Genomic DNA, 23,406 nt, shown 5'->3' with positions numbered 1-23,406 from the left:
TGATGACATGGTTTTGTTAGAGTCCAGGATCCATTGGGCAACATCCCAGTTACCCAACCTGCTTTTTTTGGCCTGGTGCCCTAACTGCACATCCCTCTGAGGTTTGGACCCAAGCTCCCTGTGTTCCATTCTGGTAAACCTCTAACTGGGTTTTCACCATGTGCAAATTCTCTCCCTCCCATAGAATCTCCAAAGGTAAATTAACATTATCCCTCAGACTACAGCTAAGTATTATTACTTCAGGGCAATGTGACATTTAATTTTTTATTTAATTAATTATTTTTGAGACAAGGTCTTACTATGGCCTAGAACTCACAGAGATCTGATTGCTTCTGCCTCCTGAGTGCTGGGAATAATGGTATACACCACCACACCCAGCTCAGTCTATCTTCACAAAAATTTTTAAAATGTATATACATATTGGTGTTTTATCTGCATGTATGTCTGTGCTTCATATGCATGCCTGGTGAAGAAGAGAACATCAGATGCCCTAGAACTGAAGTTAGACTGTTGTGAGCCGAATTGTGGTTGCTGGAAATCCAACCCTGAAAGAGCTAGTGCTCTTGACCCCCAGTAGTCTACCTTTGAAGGTGACTTCTGGGTAGCAGAAGCAACCTGGAGGGCTTTCTTACCCCTGATCCTAAATCACAGGGCATTGGTAAGCCGTTAGGCTCATCTTAATATTAAAGAAAATGAAGGGAGGGTCTAGCCCCCTCCGGGACACTGTGGGATCCTGAAGATGAGCGCTATCAGCGTGTCACTTCTGTCTTCCTCCCCGCTCCTAGGTGACAGCCTGCTGCTTGTAAAGAACCCACCCCCAACTTCTGCGCAGCCCCAAACCCAACCTCACCAGCAGAGCCTGCCCGCCTTGGCTGTGCCAGAGAACCCTGGCGGACCCGGGAGCCGTAGCTTGCTGGAGGACGGCTTCCCTGCGCTTCCAGGAGAACGCAGTACCGGAAGCGAGGCTCAGCCTGCCGGAGAAGGCAGCGCTGGCGGTGGCGGTGGCGGTGGTGGTGGCAGCGGCGGCGGCACTGGTGCGGGTAGTGGCAACAGTACCGGTGCGGGTACGGGTGCGGGTGCGGGTGCGGGAAGTGGCTGCGGCAGTTGCTGTCCGGGCGGCCTGCGGCGGAGCCTCCTTGCTCACGGCGCGCGGAGCAAGCCCTACTCTTGCCTGGAATGCGGCAAGACCTTCGGCGTGCGAAAGAGCCTCATCATTCATCACCGCAGCCACACCAAGGAACGGCCCTACGAGTGCGCGGAGTGCGAGAAGAGCTTCAACTGCCACTCTGGCCTCATCCGCCACCAGATGACGCACCGCGGTGAGCGGCCCTACAAATGCTCGGAGTGTGAGAAGACCTACAGCCGCAAGGAGCACCTGCAGAACCACCAGCGGCTGCACACGGGCGAGCGGCCCTTCCAGTGCGCGCTCTGCGGCAAGAGCTTCATCCGCAAGCAGAACCTGCTAAAGCACCAGCGGATCCACACGGGCGAGCGGCCCTACACGTGTGGCGAGTGCGGCAAGAGCTTCCGCTACAAGGAGTCACTCAAGGACCACCTGCGCGTGCACAATGGCCCGGGCCTGGGGGCCCCACGGCCGCTCCAAGTGCCGCCAGAGCGAGACTAGGGTTGGGCTGGGGGGCGGGGAGGACTGGACTGGAGTTGGGGCAGACTAGGGTTCTTGAGGACCAACTCTCCTGCCTCACCGTTCTCAGCGCACCTCCCTGCCCTCTCGTCACCTCCTGCTGGAAATCGGCACAGGAATTGCACTCCAGACAGGGTATTCCAAGGGGTGGACCTGGGTACCCCAGTCCTGTCCAACCCTAGTGGACAGTCCAGCTCATCTCATAGGGTGGATCCAGTGGCCAGGGAAGGTTCCAGAGAGACAGCAAGACAGCAGGAATCATTGGAACACGCCTCGGACTTCCTAGTGTGCCCACTGGCCACCGGGGTTAGATTCTGATCAGGGAAAGCGACCAGGGAGGGAGTCTCAAAACCCTTCTGAAATAAGGAACTATGATCCATCCTAAGGTGAGGAGACATCCCGAAAAGGAAAGGAAAGCTGCCATGGGGAAGCTGAGGGAAACGCTAAGGGTAACATCCTCATGACAACACTGCCTCGCGCTCTAACAGCGCTTTATACTTTTTTAAAAAGTGTTTTCTATCCGTTATCTATTTACACCCTTAGCTTATCCCCTCAAGATATGTGGGGTAGGATTTTCCTGATGTGGTAACTGAGGAAAGTGAGGCACAGGTGAGATAGTTGTTTAGCAAGACCACATGAGAACAGTGTGGCCAAGCCGCACCAGGGCTCCAGCCCAGTGCAGTGTCCCCACCACACACACTGCCTACCTCTGCCGGTCTCAGACCGATCTCACCTGGCCTTTCTGGTCTCTCTCCTCTCCCACTTCCCTCCCTGGATCCCCCATATCCTCTCAGAAGCAACAGGGGCCAACTCCTGGGGTCACTGGGAACGGGGACCTAATGGGCTGTAAAATGTGTAGGCTTGTTCTTGGGAAGGCTCTTCCGTGTCATGAGCCTGGGCCCCAGCATCCTGGTCCCCAGCCTGTATTTCTCAATTCCGATCATTCAGTCAGGTGCAGCAGCAGCGTTTCACTGCACAACTAAGGCCAGGCCCTCCAGAGGCAGCTGGTGCCCTGGGTCAGACCTCACTCTGATGATTTACTCCAGTTTCCCAGGGCACAGGGTGAGGAAAGACTGGCTGCCAGAGTAGCCACCAAGGAATGAGACTCTGCCCAGGAGGGCTGGGCAAGTGGGTGCTAGAGCCCGAGCTCTCTCCTGCCCTGGGCATCCCAGTTGGTGCTATCTGTTAACTGATTGTGCTCACGGACATGGACACAGACCTACTATGCTCTGACCCTGCAGGCGCCTTGGGAAGCGCCCAAAGGACTCCCTTTCATTTTGGTGCATCACTCCACGGCTCCCAGCACCACAGCCTGGTGGGCCAGTCTCCATTTCAGCATCTTGCATGGCCAGGCACTGGGGTGGGGTGGCATGCCCCAGGACCCTTGTGTGTGTCAAAAATGGCTTTCCCGCTCCTCTTGTGGATCCTGTTTCTCTCCCAGCTAGGGAGCGTGGTGGGTGGCCAGCGTTTCACGGCACCACTTTTGTGAGCACTCTGCTTCTGTCCCGCTCATCTGCGCTGCTCTGCTTTCCTCAGATCCTTTTTTGCCGTGCAAAGGGAATTCTTGAAATTAAATAAAAGGTATCCAGATTGCAGCTTGCATGTTCCCAAAGCTGGAGGGTCCTCTAGCGTGACATCCTACAGGAGACCTCAATGAACTGCCACCCACTAAGCTGGGGTTTCTTTCTTCTCCCCTTCACTCAGCATTTTGAAGGAGACTAATCTTAGGGAAAGGAGTTATCATGAGATAAATGCAAGAGAGGCTTCAGTGTAGTTCTGATAGAGCAGAAGGAGATCCTCCAGTTCAGGGATTGTACTTTTCAAACACATCAAAGAAAATAATTCATCACCTAAATCATGGAAAGTAAGATCCAAATATTTTTGACTGCTATAAGTGGAGGGATCACTACTGAGATAAACATTTAAACATAGCTTGAGTTTAATTCCTTTATTTTACCCCCCAAGAAGCTGATTCCCAAAGAGGTATGGTGATGGAGCTATTGACAGCCAAGACTCCAGTTCTCTGGAGCCCAGTCTGGTGGGTTATACTGCACTCCGCTACACTCTGAATGAATGAACCCTCCTAAAGTGGGTGCTAGGAACCAAATCCAGGTCTTCTGTAAGAACACATCTCTCCAGCCCCAGGTGTGTGTGTGTGTGTGTCTGTCTGTCTGTCTTGGGGTGTATATGTGTGCCTGTTTAACTGTAAAGTCTCAAATAGTGGAAATTAAAAACAAAAAAACAAAGACCCAGGAAGACTGAAACATGCAGTGCTCAGAGCTGCTTCCAGGCCCTTCCAGACTTGTGCTCTTTGTCCCAGACAGCTGATCTCACTTCTTAGAGTGCAGCATTTCTCTGCGTTGCCACCACACACTCCTGGGTACAGAGCAAAGGCCACACTGCTCAAAAGTAGAGAGACAAGGGGCGCTAGGGAGCCATAAAGGTAGAGTCTGTTCTCTCCAACAAACCAAAGATGGATTCCACCCGGTGAGCTTGCTTCATAAGATTAGAGAAGCATGGGTAACGCAGGCAAGACACCACTGATGTGTTGTTCTGCCCCCAGTCGGTTTCTACCTCTTATACGCACTGGCATGTCTACGATTATGTAACTGGGACAGATGGGAGGGCTGATTGGATTCTCCTGTGAGGTCAGCTGTGACCCTTCGCCCTCCTTCCACAGGTAATACAAACAGCCTCACTGCCGTTACCACAGACCCAGCTAGTGGCTGTATTGTTTTGTTGCAGCTGTGGAACAAGGTATCCTGAAGGTTACCACAGCAGCTCTGCCTCATGATGGTGATGGTTATGTTTATCCTCCTGAGAACTGCTATGTGACACTGATCAGCTCAGAGAATGTCAGGCTCAGGGCCTGAGTCCCCCACCTCCCCCTTTTTTAGTCAATGTCTTACTATGTGGCCCTGGGTTGCCTGAAACTTGCTTGGTAGATCAGGCTGGCTTCGAACTCAGAGAGATCTGCCTGCCTCTGTCTCTTGAGTGCTGGAATTAAAGGCATGAACCACCGCGTCAAACATGATCCCTTAACTTTTGGTGATTTGTGTCATTATATAGAAAAAGTGTTTAGAGGAAAAGCTTGAAGATGGGCCTTGGATCATTATTCAATGGTTAGTGATCATGTATAAGGTCCAACCCTTGTCAAGCTTGAAGTGTAATGAGAAGGAGAAGACATTTGTGAGAATGAAACCATGTGGCTGTAAACCATAAAAATAGGGAAACACATGCTTGATCTTCCCTAGGGCGTGCCATAATGGCATGATACAGAAGGCTGGAGAACAATGGAGTAGAGAAGCCATACATAGCCGGTGAGCACCAACACCCACAGTGCCTACCTATGGGTTCCTGAACCATATTCCAGTGTGACTCACTATACTGGTGTCTTCAGCTACACCGTGAGAGGCCCCGGTCTCTGAGACAGGTCCTGAGACAGTAAGCTCTACTCTCAGAACCAAAGGCAGTGACTCTCAGTATGTTGGACTTTGCAGATCATTCACTAAATTACCTGTTTTGATGTTTAGCTCATGTCAGTGAACATAGGCAGTATGTTGGGGGCTGGTTTACATGTGACTGGAGTTACGAGTTAGGGGGCTGATCCACATAAAGAAGAAAAGGACAGTCCAAGGTAGTAACGCTGGTCTAGGTAAGACGTGCCATGCTGCACGAAGCAGCAGGTGCAACTTCATGTTGAACTCAGGCTTGAAGCATGAGCTGCACAGAGCAAAAGGAAAGGAAGGCAGGGGAGACAGGGATTGTAAGACAAGAAGGAGACTGGTGTGGTCAGGGCAGAGACGTACGAACCTGTGGCTATATAGTTAGATGGTGAGGCGTATAGTACAGGCTGTGGAAGACCTTGAATATTCAAAGTGTCCTATAGACAGACCATCAGCAAGCCTGGGGTCCACTGTAGTGTGGCCCTGTAGAACTTAAAAGCAGAGCAGACATGGCTGCCAAAGGAGGTCAGGAAGGATTGGATGGAAGTCCTGAGAAGGCAGGATACACCAGAGACCATTGAAAATGACAAAATACAGGTAAATCTTTTTTATTTTAATGGACTTTCCCATTTCTGAGCAAATAAATTTTGTGTGCGGGTGCACTCATGTACATGAGCAGAGATTGCTGGGTTCTGTTTTTTTCATTCTCTGCCTATTCCTATGAGAGAGAGGCCCTCCCTCTCTCTTACTGGACGTGGGCCTAAGCTGGGAGGCAGCAAGCCCTAGGGATGTTGTTCTCTCTCTCCCTTGCCGTCCACAGCACACTGGGGTTACAGGTACACTTGGCTTTTTATGTGGGTGCTGAGGATTTGAACTTGGGTCCTCGTGCATAGCAAGTGCTCTTACCCACTGAACTATCCCCAGTCTTTCCTCTCTCCCTTCTTGAGGGGCTGGGGGGGGGGGGCACCAGTGATGCTGAATTTTGAACCCAAGGCTTCCTAGACGTTAGGAAAGCAATCTTCCACCACACTGCCTCCCAGCCTTTCCCTCCTTCTTTCTTTTTTCTTTTTCTTTGTTTTCTTTCTTTCTAAAATTGTTTCATGTAGTTCAGAGTGGCCTACAACTTCCTATGTAGCCAAAGACAACCTTTAATTTCTGATCCTTTCCCCTACACTGTTCTGAGTACTGAGATTACAGGCACATACCACCTCCCATGCTTTATGCATTACTTTATGTGTGCTAGGCAAACACTAACCACTGAGCTATATCGCCAGCTCCAAACAATACTATCTTATGATCAAGGATTCTACTGTCATAATTGTCTTTTTGAGATCTGGCCCCTGGGTATTGGACATTGGTGGGGAGTACGGGAAAAATAGGGGAAAAATCACCCCAGTTTTGACTAAATCAGCCTGGGGCTGCAACTTTACAGTGACTTGGCCTTTAGTGTTATAAAAGAACCCTACAGGGCAACTGTGGTCCCAGGGCTCTGGCTCTACATTGACTTCCCCCGTGAGACACTTTTGTACTTGGTAAGTCAGAGAAAGAGCCTTCTTTCAGACTAGCACAGCAGATGTCTCAAATTATCCCAAGCCCGTGAGTCAGCTCTGGTCTCATTACGTAGTCCCGGCTGTCATGGGCCTCACTACGTAGACCAGGCTCAAACTCACAGAGATCCATCTGCCTCTACCTCCCAAGCACCAGTATTGAAGGCGTGTGCCACTAAGCCCAACTTCTGTCTCTGTTCTTAAAAGACTTTGAACCACTCTCCTCACCAGAAATGTCTCAGAACCCACCACCTGGATCTTTCTCCATCCTGCACTTCCCCTGTCTCACTAAGGGGCAGCTTTCTCCTGTTGAGGCCTTCTCAGCCCTTCTCTCCAAGGTATACTGGGAAACCCGGAATCTTAATTTTTTATGCAGTACAATTTTGTTCCCTCTTTTCTCACCTTCTGTCTTCCAAGCCATTTCCTGTGGCCTCTCTTTCCACAATTCAAATGGCCAATAAAAAGTCGGTGAAACAAAATATTAGTTGTTCTTTACGAGAAAGTATGTATCATGTTTTCCAAACTATCAATCAATGAATAGAATTTTGAAGGTTTTGTATTAATAGATTCAAAATAAAAAGTGTAAAAAGGAGATGTACATGGAGGAAATTCTAGCATGGCATGGGAGTGGCCACAGCTGTAGTCCCGGCTACTCTAGAAGCCAAGGCAAAAAAAAAAAAAAAAAAAAAAAAAAAAAAAAAAAAATCTTGTCACATACTTATCTGGTTTCCCTGTGAGGAAATGTTCACGCTACAGGTTCTAGGAAATAATCTCTGTAGCATTGCTTTTGTAGATTCTACTGTGCTCTCCGTGTCACTTTCCTTCATCAAGTGTCTGAGAAGTTATTGTGAAGCTCACATAGATAAAGTCTTTCCTTTTCTGTTTTTTTGTTTTTTGAGGTTTGTTTTGTTCTTGTTTTTGTTGTTTTCTGTTTGTTTGTTTTTAATCAGGATCTAACCTTGTAGCCCCAGTTGGCTTGTAACTCACTATGTAGAACAGACTCGCCTTGAACTCAAGACACCAGTCTCTCTGCCTCCCAGTGATAAAGCCAGGCTGCTACTGTGCCCCGATGTTGTTCGTGGACTGGGTGCACTCATTTATTTACTGCATCGCTATTGATTACCTTGTGGTTTTTATTAGAAGTGCTTTTCGTTTGTTTGCTTGCTTGCTTTGGACACAAGGTCTTACGCAGCCTAGGCTGGCTGCAAATTCACTATGTAACTGAGGACAGCCTGCTTCTACCTACCAAGTCCTCAGTTAGGTCTGTATTTCAAACTAGCTTATTCTGAGAGACAGGGGGTGGGAGTGGGAGAGGGAAAAAGAAAGGGAGAGGGAGAGGGAGAGGGAGAGGGAGAGGGAGAGGGAGAGGGAGAGGGAGAGGGAGAGGGAGAGGGAGAGGGAGAGGGAGAGGGAGAGGGAGAGGGAGAGGGAGAGAGGGAAAGAACAGGGATGAAGGAGAGGACTGTTCCTGGCCCCAAATACTGGGATCACATAGGTGTGTGTGGCACCAGGTCTATTTGTTTTTTAATTTATTATTATTATGGCGGGAGGCATGTCCCATTGTACACTGTGGAGGATAACTTTGTAGAGTCAGTTCTCTCTTTCCACCTTTACCTTGATTCCATGGAAGGAAGTCATTACTTGTCAGGTAAGTGCCTTTACCCACTGAGCCATCTCAGCGGCTCCACGGGGCCTGTTTTTAAATAGTGCTTCTTGCTCCACGCTGCACCTGTGAGAACGATACACGCAGTTCACCCTCTGGCAAAGCTCTCACTGTCTGTCTTTTACTGCCCAAACGTCCGTCTCTGTGTTGAGGCAGGCCTGGATCTTCAGCATGACCAGACCGGACCCCATTTATGTCCATCCATGCTCTCCTGAGGTCCTGGGCCAGGGAAGTTGTGCGCACGTCCTGTTCTCTCCAACTCCAGCTCCGCCCACCTCTTCACTGAAGCCTGCTCTGCACTCTAGGTTATATATTCCTTCCTGATTTTTGAGCAGAATTTTTAGAAATATCTCCAGGAACTAAAAACTGTGTTTGAGAAAAAAAGCACAAGGACAGGTCAGAAGGGCTGACTGAGTCCTTATATTCGCGTTGATCACAGAAAGCTATAATACATTTTTTAAAGGTGCGGTGTGTAGCCCAATCAACATCAAACTCAGTATCTTGGGGGAGGGGAAGAAGGATGAGGAGGGGGAGAGGGAGGGAAGACCCCCTATTGTAACTTTATCCCTGGTGAGGAGAGCATTACTTGGTCCAGCCTGGTGTACTTGGTCTAGTTCCTGTCCCAGGCCCACCCTGATTCAGTGACTGTTGTCTGTAGGTTAGATGCTTGGACCCATGGTTTGACTTTGAGGCATTTGTTTCACTGCTCCCAGACATCCCTTTGCTCAGCTAGTCCTTGGCACATAGCTCAGCAGTCCTGGTCAATAAATGGTCTAGATGATTGCTGTCCCTGTTCTGATTCTGTGACGTGGTTAGAAGTCCTTATTGCTGTCATTGACTTGCTTAAGAGAATCCATGTGGCTCCTACAAGATGGTTAAGTCTGCTTCAGGGTACAGCTTCACACACAAGGACAACTGTGTGTTGTCTTATCTGAGAGGTGATCTATCCTTTAAGGTCCTGCTCTTCCTGGGATTCAAGGTGACTGCTGGTTCAGGACAATGACTTGTGTCTGTGCCTTCAGCTTGAACGGGGATGAGATGGGTCCAGTAGGCACACTCCTTGAATGATTGACTCGATTATGGATCGAGTCAATTTGATCCAAACAAAGGCAACAAAGATAAAATGAAAGCATAGACATACCCAGACTTGCCTTGTGGGCTTAAATGAGTCATATATATATATATATATATATATATATATGTATATATATGTTGGTTTTTTTTAAGTGCCCGTTAAAGCAGATTCTGAGAAATTTCTTTCAGCAGGCCATCGGCTTGAGTACTGGAGAAAGTTGTTAGTTGTAGTCAGTGTAGTCAGGGATCACTTGTAGAATCTTATCCCAGCCCAACCATGAAGGAACCAGTCTAGTGAGAGTTGAATTCTCACACAAGCTATTCACGCCTACTGTTCAAAGTGGAAACTCATGTCATTCTCACTCAGCATCTCCAGGACAATGTAATGGAAATGTGGAAAGGATGAGTATTGCAAATACTGTTTTGGGGGGTGTTGTTTGGAGTCAAGGTCTCTAGTTATTCTGGTTAGCTGGGAACTCACTATATAGCTGAGGCTGGCCTCAAACACTTGAGCGCTGGGGTTAAAGGTGCTGCTGGTGATGATGTGGCCAGATGTTTCCAAGCCAGAATGCAGAACACATTGCCTCTGACACTCACCCCAGCATGAGGACTAGGTTAATTATTTGCGATTAAGGCTACCTTGAATTCTGCAATGCGAGTGATTACCATAATTAAAACTACTATGGATTGGCCTGAAAAGGCCAAGTGAGCATTTGAACTAAAATCACTTGCCTACGAGAACTCAGCTTTCCTTTAGCTTCAGCTGTGTTCTTCCCTCACAGAAAAGTGAGTGTACACATTTTAAAATTTTATTTTTATTTTTGACAATTGCATGCATGTGCAGAACGTGTGGTGATCACATCCAACCCATTAGTCTCTCTTTCTACTAGCCCCCACTCCCTCCTTCCCGCGCCTTTTTTTTTTTTTTTTTTTTTTTAAGAATCTCTTAAAATATTTCGCGGAGTGCAGCACTTAAATTCAGAAAATGCCCTTGATGTTGAGAATCCTTGCACTTACACCCCACACTCAATGACTGAATTTCCAAGCTGCGGTTCCCCTTCCAGGCGCACAGCGGCGCAACAGAAACACCGCGCGGTAGGAGGAGCCGCTGCCGCTCTTCTTGGGGGTGGGGGTGGGGGCGCTCCCATAATGCACCTTGTATCAACACGGCGGCGGTGGCGGCTTCCAGAAGGGTCCGGGCGACTGGTGGAGTGGCACACAGTTCGAGCACTATCCCGCCAGTCGGTGTTGTGGGGCGACTGCGACCATGGCGGAGTCGACGCCTGCTCGGGTAAGGTGCCCCGGACGGCCCGGGAGGGCCTTGGGGAGACAGCGCCCTGCCCGGGGCGGGGCTTGAGGCTCGGTCGGTCGCGGGCTAGGTTTCCTCCGCGGCCGTTGGCGCCGGCGGATGCCGACTTCCCTCCCCGCTACCCTCGCCCTCCGCCCGCTCGCTCGCTGGGTCCTTCTGCGTCAGGTTCAGAGTCCGGCTGCCCTGCCATCTTTCCGCAGAAACTTCTGCGAGGCTTTTTGAATTGTTTGTGGCTGTGCCCACGTATTTTCCTGCTTCGTGCCAACTAGGGACTCGTTTTCTGAGTTGGAGTGATGGCGCGGGATAAAACCCGGGGTTCCGGTTGTTGCCTTTGGGCTCAGCTGCAGAAGACCCCAGGACTTACGGCTTCTCTCGGACCAGTGGGGTTCTGATCCGGGTGCCATGTTCTGCCATACTATCTGTACTGAGTTTGCAGCCACAGGTTGAAGCCAGATGGGGCCTTCTCTCCTTGGGGACAGGTGTATTTGTTGTTTTTATTTGTTTGTTTGTTTTACAAGACGGTAGGTGCACACTATTATCCGCTTTCTCCCTCTTCCAGCTGTCTCTCTGACCAGGGAATGTGAAGACACTGAAAATTGGTTTGAGGAATATCTTCCGTAACTCAGCGTTCATCTATTGAGTGCATGGTCCTCGGAAGGCAGCCTGTGTTCAGCTCTAGGCCTTTGTCTCCTTGAGTTGAGAATGTTGAGTTCCTTGTTAGAGCATTTCTATGCCTCCAGTCTCCTCATACTGTGTTACAGAAGAGGTTAACGTAGAAGGATAGGATATATGGACCCGAACTGGCTTTTTGTTGTTAAGACAGAGCCTTACTCTGTAGCACAAGCTGGCCTCAAGCTGCTGACAGTCTTCTTGACTCAGTCTCCCCAATGCTACAGGCATGAGTCATTATGCTAGGTTAGGTTTGGTGATGGTTGTGCTTAGAGGCAGACTCTCCAGCCTAGCCTAGCCTATCTTAAACTCCGACCTCTGGCTTCCAACTTGCAGAGATAACAGGCATGAGTTTTTTTTCTTTTTTTCTTTTTCTTTTTTATTTATTTTATGTATATAAGTACATTGTAGCTGTCTTCAGACACACTAGAAGAGGTCATCAGATCCCATTACAGATGGTTGTGAGCCACCATGTGGTTGCTGGGAATTGAACTCAGGGCCTTTGGAAGAGCAGTTGGTGCTCTTAACCACTGAGCCATCACTCCAGCCCATTTTTTTTTTTTTTTTTTAATTTTATTTAATGAGTCTTTTTCTTGTCTTTTTTCTTCTTCTTCTTTTTTTAATCTTTCAAAATAAGATCTTGCTGTGTAGTCCTGGGTACCTGGAACCAGTTTTGTAGACCAGGCTGGCTCTGAACTTGAAGCAATACTGCTTCTGCACCCCGGTGCTAATGAGAGACCAGAAGTCAAACAGACTCCCTGCAGGGTAAGCAGATAGGGAGAGAAGCCTTGGCTAGGTAGGCAGATTTCCAAGATGGACGTTATCTTCCTGATGCTCTTGGCTTGAGACAAGACTGGCAACTTAAAGCAAAGGCTTTATATAGTCTTTTGTCTCCCACCAGCAGGTTGTCTGCTGATGACTGGCTCAACAAGTTCATGGCCTGTTGCACATCAGCTCTGGGCCAATCAACCATCTCCAACTGAACAGCCCTAAATGAGAGCATCCAGTAGCTTCCCGAGTCCCCTCTGCAGACCATCTTTTTCTGAGTCTGCTGCATATGTTTCCTCACTCCCAATAAACACTTTTCTTAAACTGTCGATTCTGTCAGTAGTGTTTGAGATTTTTTTTTTTTTTTTGATGCTACCTGTGGGGCTTGAGTTTTTCCTGCCTTTTAATTCTTTAACTGGCAGAGAAAACAAGCATTATCCGGACCCCCTAGAGTGTCTGATTTCTAGACTCCTAGACTGTACCCGTAGGCCCATCATTGTGCACCTTGGCTTCTTGGATCCAGAAACACTTTGGGAATCCTGAGATCTTTTTGAGAAAAAGAGATTCAATACAATTTGTGTTGGAAGTTTTACCTTCGTTGAAGTTCACTGTGCTTTTTCTAAGAAGTGGGTAAGAACTAATTAGAATGGATGGACTGAAAGATTTATCAGTGGTTATTTTCAAGGAGTTACCACTTAACAGAAAACACGACACTAGTGTTTATGCTGTTTCTGTATCTGACTCCCTTGAGACCCAGATCAGCCTGTAACGTGAGTGTTTCCTCTAAGTAGATTAGTATTACCACTACAGTGAGCAGAGAGGACCAGCACTCCTTTCCTGACTGTTCCACCCTTAGTTATCACCAACAGACCTCACTGAGAAGAAGCAAGTAAAGGTCCACCAAAATGTCAAATTAAATTTAACTTACAGTCTTGACATTGTAGAATGTATTTAAACTGTTCTTGAACATATTTTGAATATATTTGTATTCTCACAAATCTCTTCAGGTGAAGATTCTGTACTGCTAGGCCAGATATATGTCTTGATAATAACAACTAAAAATAAAAATACTGAGAAGAAACTATGTAAATAATATTTGAAATTTATTATGAATCATAAGCCCATCATCATTTTGTGCAACAGTTCAAAAGCAGTATAAGCAATATGTATAACCCCAAACCAGAAAGTGGGAACTCTTAAGATATAAACAGTTGTGAAGCCAACTTTGAGAGCATTGCTGAACAATCACATTTGATATTTATGAAATCAAGGGACTTTTTTTTTTTTTTTTTTTTTTAAATCAGGGCACCACTACATAACTCTGACTGTCCAGGAATCCAACATGTAGACCAGGCTGGCTTTGCCTCCCAAGTGCTTGGATTAAATGCCTGGTTGAATGGGACAGTAATTTGTTGAGTTAATGACAAATAATTAAATTACATGACAGTATTGATGTAGAAGCTAGGAAGAGATCAGAATTCAGAAGTCTAGTGGACTTTGTAAATATACTTTTTATAATTTCTAGAATAATTTCTAAAGACTAGAAAGTCAGTTACAATAAATATAATTGAATTAAAAGGCAAAGATTGCCAGGACAGGAAAAATACAACCTTCTGGCTTATAACAAATACAGCTAAAAGGTGTTTATACAAATGGTGAATTATAAAAGGATATGAGAACAATTTGTCAAGACAATACTAATTAAAAGTAACTTGGCTAATAAGTGTGTTGTTGCCAGAGATTGAATGCATTTCTCCACTTATAATGGAAAAAGATTCAGTTCTCCATCTTGAAATGACATCTTTAAACTAGTTTGAGGCTAATTACATAGCTTTGGGTAGATTTAAAATTGACAGTCAAAATATAGAATATTCAAATATCATATTTAGCAGAAAAAGTTATAAGGGTATTATTGTTCACCCGTGTGCCCCGTTCACTGGAGTCATCCCTGGTTACAGGGACTGTCCAGTCTTGAAATGCAGCTAGGATGCACAACAAAATGAGTTTTAATTTAGTTAGCTAGTCATGGTGGTTCTACCTTTAATCCCAGTATTTGGGAGGCAGAACAGATGAATCTCTCTGAGTTCAAGGTCTGTCTGATCTGTATTGTGTATTCCAGGACAGCCAACAATGTATAGCAAGACTTCACCTCAAAAATGGGAAAGCCTTCCCAAAAATGGGGGTAGTGAGCTGGGGAAAGGTGTAGATGCTCAAAATCCATTATTAATATTTTATCTACTTGCTAGTAGTATATAATATCTATGTATAAAGATACAGTATAGATTAAAAAAGAAACAAAGGGCTGGAAAGATGGCTCAGTGGTTTAGAGCTCTTCTTGCTCCTGCAGAGGACCCAGTTTCAATTCCCAGCTCCCACATGGTGGCTCACAAACCATCTGCAACTCCATCTTTAGGGTCTGATGCCCTCTTTTGGTCTGCATTGACACCAGGCACACTGTATTTTAGGATAGGTTGATACATAGTAAGAGCTGTTTGGAATAGGAAACTAGAGAATATGTTAAAATGTTGAACATGGTTTAAAATTCCATCAAATACAGTATCATATTCTGTATGGGTCAACACATTTTATTCTAAAAATGTTATTTCTCAAGTTAACTGTGGAATTTGATGCATTTCCAAACACAGTCTCTGGAGAAATTTTTGTGAAACTCATAGTTGTAGGATATCCATGAGTCAAAAGAAGTCAAGGTACTACTATAAAATAAAGAGATGGGATTTGTCTTAGCATCAAAAACTAATTTATAGCTAGGGTTTTAATAAGATCATAATATTGGTAACATGACAGAAAAATGAACGCATAAAACAGGAAAAAAAGATGATGGAAACAGGCTGACCACAAATTGGTTTATGGTAGAGAATAACATTACAGATTAGTGGGTAAATGTTGACTATTTATATTTACTATTATTGGATTTTCTGAGAAGGGTCTTATTATATGTAGCCCTGGCTGGCCTGGGACTCACAATGTAGACCAGAATGGGCATAAACTCACAGAGATCCACTTGTGCTGTGATTAAAGGAATGTGCCAATGTGCCAATGTGGCAGCACGCCTGGCCCTGCTTTAATGTGTGTGTAATGTGTGTACGTAGGTGTGAGCCTGCCATACACTCATGTGGTCAGATGACAGCTTTTAGGGGCCTGTTCCGCCTCTGCCATGTGGGTTTCAGGGATCTCAGGTACTCAGGCGTGGCCATTATCTGATGAGCAATCTCACCGGCCTAAAATGGCGGAAGATTGGTTTTTACATTCATTTACTTACATTGTGTGGATATATGCATGGATATGTATGTACACATGCATTTGGAGGTCAATAACTTGAGGGAAAAGCTTACTTAACTCTGTATGGTGGTATTTTGTCTATTTTTCTAATATTTTCAAAATTATTATAAAATATACATGTAACTTTTTCTTTTGAGACAGACAGGGTTTCTTTCCTGTAGCCCATGCTTGGCCTTGAACCTTTGATCCTGCTGCCTCCATTTTAAGTGCTGGGATTACAAGCATGCACCATGGTTCCTGTGCTTTAGATAGAAGTCAGGGTTCTGTTTGTGATAACAACAGACCAGCAAACCCAGCCACACATGACATTCTCTGTCTTAGTCAGGGCTTCTATTGCTGCTATGAAAGTCCATGACCAAAAGGCAAGTTGGAGAAAAAAGGGTTTATTTGGTTTATACTTCCGTATCACTGTTCATTATTGAATGAAGTTAGGACAGGATCAAACAGGGCAGGAACCTGGAGGCAGGAGCTGATGCAGAGGCTGTGGAGAACCACCAGCCCAGGGATGGCATCACCCACAATGGACAGAGCCTTCCCTCATCAATCACTAATTAAGAAAATTCCCTGCCGGGCGGTGGTGGCGCACGCCTTTAATCCCAGCACTTGGGAGGCAGAGGCAGGTGGATTTCTGAGTTCGAGGCCAGCCTGGTCTACAGAGTGAGTTCCAGGACAGCCAGGACTACACAGAGAAACCCTGTCACGAAAAACCAAAAACACCAAAAAAAAAAAAAAAAAAAAAAAAAAAAAGCCCTACAGGCTTGCCTATAACCCAGTTTTATGGAGGCATTTCCTTAATTGAGGCTTCCTCCTTTCCAGTAACTCTAGCTTGTGTCAAGGTGACATAAAACTAACCAGCACACTATCAGAATAAAAAAGTACGTTTGGGTATTTTTTCTGTTTGTTTGTTTTAGGTAGTTCTGAGTCTTTCTTGGACTTGCTTTCTTTATCTGACGTTTGGAAATCGCCTTGTCTCACTGGCCTTGTATCCTCAATCCCACAGCACAGGAGGAAACGGCGCTCCACACCGTTAGCGCCAGCCACACCACCTTCACAAACAACGGAGAAAAGCCCGTACTTCCAGACCACAGAAATCTCACTTTGGACAGTGGTGGCTGCTATTCAAGCCGTGGAAAAGAAGATGGAATCCCAGGCTGCCCGACTGCAGAGCCTGGAGGGCCGTGCAGGGTCAGCTGAGAAGAAGCTAGCTGACTTCGAGAAGACAGCTGTGGAGTTCGGCAACCAGCTGGAGGGCAAGTGGGCCGTGCTGGGGACCCTGCTGCAGGAGTATGGGCTGCTGCAGCGGCGGCTGGAGAACCTGGAGAACCTCATGCGTAACCGGAACTTCTGGGTCCTGCGGCTGCCCCCCGGCAGCCACGGGGAGACCCCTAAGGTAGAACCTCTACGTGTAAAAGTTAGGCAAGAAGGGGAGCCCAGCGGTGACTAATGACGATGTTCAGTCACTGGGTGGTGCTCACAGGAGTCAGAGAGCTCATTTCTTGTGGCTTACAATTGCAGGTGTCCGGGTCCCTTGAGAATGATGGGGTCTGTTTCTCGGAACAGGAGTGGGAGAACCTGGAGGACTGGCAGAAGGAGCTCTACAGAAATGTTATGGAAAGCAACTATGAGACGCTGGTCTCTCTGAGTGAGTGAAAGTTTTTTCCCTAAAATTCTCTCAAGAGCCCTCCTGACTGCACATGTGACTCTCATCCTCTGAATCCTCTGCTGAGGCTGGGGAATGACACTCTTTAGATCCTCTTACCTGAAGAGACTTGAAAGTGTCTCAGGGACGAGCCTTTTGTATTTCTTCTCTGGTAACACAATGGCTTCTTGAGACTATTTGGATATTATTGTTAATGTCTAATATAGGTTTTTAATAGCATCTCTATGCTATGAAGTATTTTATTAGTTATTTTTCTATTGCTGTATAAGAAACTATGACCAAGGCAACTTAGAGAAGAAAAAATTTATTTGGGGTTTATGGTTTCAGAGGATTAGAGTCCTTGATGGCCAAGCAGAGATATCAGGTGGCCAGTGGCTGGAACAGCCCTGAGAGTTCCCATCTTGAACCTCAAACAGGATGCAGAAAAGACTAACCCAGATTATCTCTGAGACTTGAAATCTTAAACCCTGCCCCCATTGAGATGCCTCCTCCAACAAGACCATACCTCCTGTTTCCAAGCAGGTCCACTAGCTGAGGACCAAGTGTTCAAACATATGAGCCTGTGGGAGCCATTCTCATTCAAACCACCTCATGTATAATATACTTTTGTTTTGTTTTGTTTTGTTTTGTATTTTGAGACAGAATCTCTATGTATCCTTGGCTGTCCTAGAAAATGCTATATAAATAGACTGGCTTTGAACTCATGGAGATCCTCATGTCTCTGTCTCCTGAGTGTTGGTACTAAAGGTATACACAACTTTGTCCAGTTAACATGCTATTTTTAATATTTAAGGTTGTTTGATGAGAAATCTCTTAACTTAGGAACTGTTAAGGTGGCTCAGTGGATAGAAGCCTGAGAGCCTGCATTCATTCTCTGGAACCCGGGATGGGAGGGGACAACTGACTCCTTAAGTTGTCCAGTGCCACCACATGTGCACTGTGGTACAGATGTACCCAGACTCTTAGATAGCATATACATACTATCTAATAATAAATAATAATACTATTTAATAATAAAATAAACATTTAAAGGAATCTTGTATTTTGAGATTAGACATACAGCACAGGCTGAAAAAAAACTTTTTCTTGGCAGTTAGTTAGAGTCATCACCTGCCACTTGTCTGCATGTTGTTGGTAGACTGGAAGTACTGTGTGTGGAAGTGTTGTGTAAAAATTACTAATGCATACTATATAATGAATGCATGTTTTTCTTCTAAGACAAATGCTTTTTAAATGTGGGTCCTTGGAGAAATATCAAGGAGGCCACTGGCTAGACCACAGTGAGGGCAAGGGAACTCAGGGTGGGTCAGAGGGGTGACATGTTAACCCACATGGGTTATATGCTCCCTTTGAGGCCCTTCCCCTGTGTCACGGGGCCTGCCTTACCTGGCAGTGCCTCAACAAGGCTGGAATTAGGCACTGTGGAAGGAATTCTTGGCAAAATTTCAGCTGTCTGGGCAGAGGTGGTTGTGCTAGGCAGACTGTGACGCCTGAGCCTTGTTGCCCTAATAAAGGAGCAGCAGAGCGGCAGCTTGACTGGCCAGAAATGTCTAGGGAAAAGTGACAGTAACATCAGCTCTTAGGTCTTTTTAGCTGTTAGTATTGATTTGCTAACATCATTTGTTCATTGGCATCTGATCAGCATGCAGTGAGTTTTTATTCTTCTGGATTTACACTACACCTTTTCTAACCCAGAGGTTCTTGGCCAGCCAGAGGAAGAAGTGGAGTTGGGTGCAGAGATGGTGGGCGACTTGGTAGAAGAAGGTACCCACCTGGGTGAGTAGTTCTAGAATGTTCTTCTGTATTGTTTCTCCATCCCTGTATGGGAAACTCTGTTGGTTCCCATAACTAATAGGGAGCTTCCCACAGCTGACCTGCCAGACAGTATAGTATCAGTAACCTCATCTAGCACGTGCAGGTTGTGGACTTTTGTTTAGTTTTTAAAGGTTTATTTTGTTTTTATATGTATGCATGGATGACTATGTGATTGTATAGTGGGGGGTGGGGGCTATTATCCACAGAGGGCAGAAGAGGGGATTGGATGCCCTAGAGCTGGAATTACAGGTGATTATGAGCCACCTGGTGTGGGTGTTGGAAACACGTGCTCTTGTTCAGTGGGCCATCTCTCCAGCCTCTGTTTTCAAGACAAGTCTTACTATGTAGTCCACAATAGCCTAGACTCACTATGGAGCTCGGGCTGACTTTGAACTCATGATGCTCCCAATTCTTCCTCCTGAATGGGAGGGATTACAACCTTTTTAGATGACTATAACAGCAGTCCTCACCTATGGGTTGTGACCCCTCTGGGGATCGAAAAACTCTTTCACGGGGGGGGGGGTCACCTAAGACCACTGGAAGACACGTATATACATTATGATTCATAACAGTACCAAAATGACAGTTATTGCAGTAGAAATGAAAATAATTGTATGGTTGGGTTTCATCACAACATGAGGGACTGTAAAGGGTCACAGCATTAGGAAGGGTGAGAATCGCTGCTTTATAACTGTTGCAGTGGTGTAGGTTGTGTAGCTTCGTGCCCTATGTGTAGTAGACACAGGCTGTGGTCAGAGTGAGAGACGGAGGACGGGCAGTGAGTCACAGGGCCAAGAGAAAAAGACACCAGGAAAGGCAGTTGAGCAGAATATCCAGGAAGAAGAGAACTGAATATGTGATCATTTTACTTTTTTTTTTTTTTTTTTTTTTTTTTTTTTCTGTCTATGGGTGTTTTACCTGTATGTGCTTGAAGCAAAGAGGGTATCAGGCCCCTTGAAACTGGAGTTACTGCTGGTTGTGAGCCACCATGTAGGTGCTGGGACTTGAAGCTGGTCCTCTGCAAGAACAGCTGGGACTCTTTAACTGCTGAGTCACCTGCCCCTAGCTGTGATTTTTAAACTGTTAAGTTTAGTGAGTTAAATGCAGGGCCTTTTGCTAGGCATGCATCTGCAGCTGGGTGTCATTTGCAGCCTCTTTTTTAAAAACCTTTTTAAATTTTTGAGATAGGGTCTGAGTTGCCCACAGTGGTCTTGAACTCACTCTGCAGCCTAAGCAGTCTATTAAGTTGTTGTCGTCTTTCTCAACAGCTGAGGTTATAGGCCTGCATCTCCAGGCTCAGCTTCAAATTTGTTATTTTAACATCTTTGAATTAATCAGCTGTTAGTGTGTTTTGACATTTTTTTCCATAGAGATCAGTTTGTAGACAGGTATGAGAAATTACAATAACGTTGTTCTCTCTGAGTAAGATACTGAGACCCTCCTCCAGATTGCTCTGATTCAGCTGTTCTAAGGAGTGTTGATTTGAGCCTTCTAAAGTTCTCAGTGTTTTCTCTAGAGATACCAAAAGTGCCGGGATGTGATTTTTCCTTGGTCTTTTCCCTTGCAGCAGACAGGGCCATGGTTAAGCAGGAGGCGCTGCACAAGCAGGAGGGCCCTGCAGCTCTTCCCAGTATCTTCTCCAGTGCTGCTGATCAGCAGGCTTTCTTTGGCACGGAGCAGGCTGTGTTCTGGAATAGTCCAGGAGATTCTGCCCTCTTGGAATCAGGCCCTGGAGACTCAAACCCTGAGTCTGTTGAGAGCAGTAGAGACCCTGCCCCTGGTAGAAATCTGGACTGCCCCCGAAAACAGAAGTCTCACAGACAGGTGCAATTGGGTCAGGAGTGTGGACAGGGTCTGAAGGTGAAAAGGGACTCCAGCCCGTACAAGTGTTCCGAATGCCAGATCAGCTTTCGATACAAGCAGCAGCTGACTGCACATTTGCAGAGCCACACGGGCAGGGAATCTTACTCTGCCACAGAACCAGAGGAGAGCCTTAGACCCAGGCCCCGGCTGAAACCACAGTCCAAAAGGTCAAAGCTGCATCAGTGTGACGTGTGCCACAGGAGCTTCAGCTGCAAGGTCAGCCTAGTGACCCACCAGCGATGCCATCAGCAGGAAGGCCCCAGCACCAGCCCACAAATCCAGGAGAGATTCTCACCGAACAGCTTAGTTGCTTTGCCTGGCCACATCCCTTGGAGGAAAAGCCGGAGTTCTCTCATCTGTGGGTACTGTGGCAAGAGTTTCAGCCACCCATCAGACTTGGTTCGGCACCAGCGCATCCACACTGGTGAGCGGCCCTACAGTTGCCCTGAATGTGAGAAGAGCTTTGTCCAGAAGCAGCACCTCCTGCAGCACCAGAAAATTCACCAGCGGGAGCGTGGTGGGCTGGCTTCAGAGTCTGCAAGACCCAATGGCCTGCTTTAAGGTTGCCAGCCCCTCACCGTTGTCCGGGGGCGGAGGAGGGGTGGCATCAGTCCCCCGAAGACACACTACAGAGTCTGGCTGACTTCTTGAGAATTGCTTCTGCTTTGCCCTCCTTGGCTGAGCACAAAGGCGAATCTGAGGCACAGGAGGGAAGGTCTGTGAGCCCAGCCTTTGCCATCTTGGCCTTGTTGCTGGGCTTGTTGTTTCTTTAATCCCTGCAGGCCTCTGGTTTTCTCTTTTCTGGTGCACTGTCACACTGCAGGGACTGGTGGCCAGTTCCAGGGTCCACTCTAGCGTTTCACATGTCTTCCCACAGTTGTATGGGGCCATAGAGGTATGTGGAAAGTTCCAGGAAGTATTACCCTCAATTTCTCTTCCTTTTGTAGCCTCCTTGTTAATAACTAGTATAAATAATTTAAATGAACTGTTTAGCTTGTTCTAAAGACCCCCCTTTTGGAGTTAGATTCTTGTTTTGTTTTTTTAAATATAGCTCAAAACTTTGTTTTATAAATTTCAAGAGTTGTAGATGTTGTTCCTAACATGGGAACTGAGCCTACCCTCCAGGAGGGACTAGTTTATGGGGCTCTTTTAGCCCACCCACACTTAACATAAGCCACAGAGCCAAGACACATTGCTGGGGTACCTCTGTGGGTTGCTGGGTCCATGTAGGTGGGGCTAATTTTCTCAGGTGGGCCAAGAGGAAGCCCCTGAAGCCCCTTCTGAGAGTTAAGACTGGTTTGAAGAAGCTGAGTTCAGTTCTGGGAGTTTGGTGTCTCAACATACTTTCCCCCTCCCCTATGTGTTTCTGCAGCCCTGGGGTGGGATGGGGGGGAAAGACTGAGCTTGATTCTGTGACACCAGGTGACACCAGGCATTACTTGAGGTTGTTGAGATTAGACTTCCAATGGCTATACCAGAGATGACGGAGAAGCAGCACAGACACTTGTCTCAGCAGTGTTAAGTTCCTGCCCCACTGTCATCTGGGGAGAGAGGTGAGAGTGGGTTCCTTGGTCATACGTGAATGTACTCCTGTCTGGAATAAATCTAGTTACTTGTATTTAAAAAAAACCACAATGTTCACATGTTTTCTGTTTGTTAAGAATTCTCCCCTAGAGTCGGGGGAGAGGTGCCTCCTCAGGAAGCCTAGCCAATCCTCCAACCATCTTACCTCAGAGCTCACACACTGAACCAGGGGTTCTATTGCTTTTACACTTTTGCTCCTTAATGTCAATTAAGATTCGGAGTCCCTGTTCCCAGAAGTTTGTTCTCGGCATCTGCTAGGAGCTTGAAGGTAGGACAGACTCAGGCTCAATCCTAGACCTCTGGTTGGAATAGTTTTTGGTTTTGGTTTTGGTTTTTTCAAGATGGAGTTTCTCTGTGTAGTCATGGCTGTCCTCAACTCTGTAGACCAGGTTGGCCTATCCACTTGCCTCTGCCTCCTGAGTGCTGGGATTAAAGGTATGTACCACTATTACTTAGCTTGCAGGGGTCTGTTTTAAAGGGCAAATAGTTTCAGAAGGTGAGAGGGCCTGTCAGAGGCGAAGGCTCCCTCTCTCCCTACTTGAGCTTTGGTAGGGCTTTGAATGTAACCGAATGACCTCAAATCTGCCATGGCTTTGCAGGGTAGCTGCAAGATTGTTTTAATATGTAAGAAGTTCATTCAAAAAAACAAAATTCCTGCATCCCCACCCCAAAAGGAGCGCCTACTAGAGAGTTAGCTTGTCACTTGTGCTATTAACACTTGCCAGTAGACTTCACTGGAAACCTATATCTAAAAGACTGAAACTGAATTTTCACTCAAAGAAAAATGAGTAACTTGGGATTTATGGCATATAGTTTTAAGTCAACACACAAGAACAGGAAGAGGACGTGGAGGTGTCTGAATCAAAAGTGAGTGGTGAAACACAGGTAGGTATCTATCATGGGTTCATCCTCATGGGTCCATGTGCTTACAACATCTTAACATGTCACACAATTAAAGTTTTGGGTTTTTTTTTTTTTTTTTTTTTTGGTTTTGGTTTTGGTTTTTCGAGACAGGGTTTCTCTGTTAGCCTTGGCTGTCCTGGAACTCACTCTGTAGACCAAGCTG

General features: G+C 46.4%; 2 protein-coding genes across 5 annotated transcripts in view; both read left to right on the top strand.

Moving 5' to 3' along the window:
• Nucleotides 1-7,703, top strand: part of LOC117720662 (zinc finger protein 282) — a 30,191-nt gene extending 22,488 nt beyond the window's left edge. The window contains exon 8 of the mRNA XM_034519284.2: nucleotides 786-7,703. Within this exon, the coding sequence (XP_034375175.1) occupies nucleotides 786-1,624 (839 nt within the window). The 3' untranslated portion in view covers nucleotides 1,625-7,703. The remainder of the gene's footprint in view (nucleotides 1-785) is intronic.
• Nucleotides 7,704-10,515: 2,812 nt separating this feature from the next.
• Nucleotides 10,516-22,393, top strand: LOC117720926 (zinc finger protein 212). 4 transcript variants are annotated; one of them, XM_034519636.2, is made up of 5 exons: nucleotides 10,516-10,663; nucleotides 16,419-16,808; nucleotides 16,934-17,060; nucleotides 18,774-18,854; nucleotides 20,464-22,393. In XM_034519636.2, exons 1-5 carry the CDS (start codon nucleotides 10,640-10,642, stop codon nucleotides 21,315-21,317), a joined length of 1,476 nt encoding a protein of 491 aa, XP_034375527.1. In that variant the 5' UTR covers nucleotides 10,516-10,639; the 3' UTR covers nucleotides 21,318-22,393. The 4 variants fall into 4 exon arrangements, with proteins under 4 accessions (XP_034375527.1, XP_034375526.1, XP_076769526.1 ...); XM_034519635.2 differs by having other exon boundaries at nucleotides 20,461-22,392; XM_076913411.1 differs by lacking the exon at nucleotides 10,516-10,663 and adding an exon at nucleotides 10,783-11,160 and having other exon boundaries at nucleotides 20,461-22,393.
• Nucleotides 22,394-23,406: the final 1,013 nt, after the last annotated feature.

The sequence above is a fragment of the Arvicanthis niloticus genome, chromosome 15 (genome assembly GCF_011762505.2).
Source record: "Arvicanthis niloticus isolate mArvNil1 chromosome 15, mArvNil1.pat.X, whole genome shotgun sequence".
NCBI lineage: Eukaryota > Metazoa > Chordata > Mammalia > Rodentia > Muridae > Arvicanthis > Arvicanthis niloticus.
This window is presented reverse-complemented; position numbering and strand designations above follow the sequence as displayed.

What these genes read in the sequence shown, in the direction of transcription:
- LOC117720926 (XM_034519635.2), top strand. Translation starts at nt 10,640, where the DNA reads ATGGCGGAGTCGACGCCTGCTCGG. An exon ending in CGGAGTCGACGCCTGCTCGG is followed by an intron (nt 10,664 to 16,418) that starts GTAAGGTGCCCC and finishes TCAATCCCACAG; the next exon opens with CACAGGAGGAAACGGCGCTC. An exon ending in TGAGACGCTGGTCTCTCTGA is followed by an intron (nt 17,061 to 18,773) that starts GTGAGTGAAAGT and finishes TTTCTAACCCAG; the next exon opens with AGGTTCTTGGCCAGCCAGAG.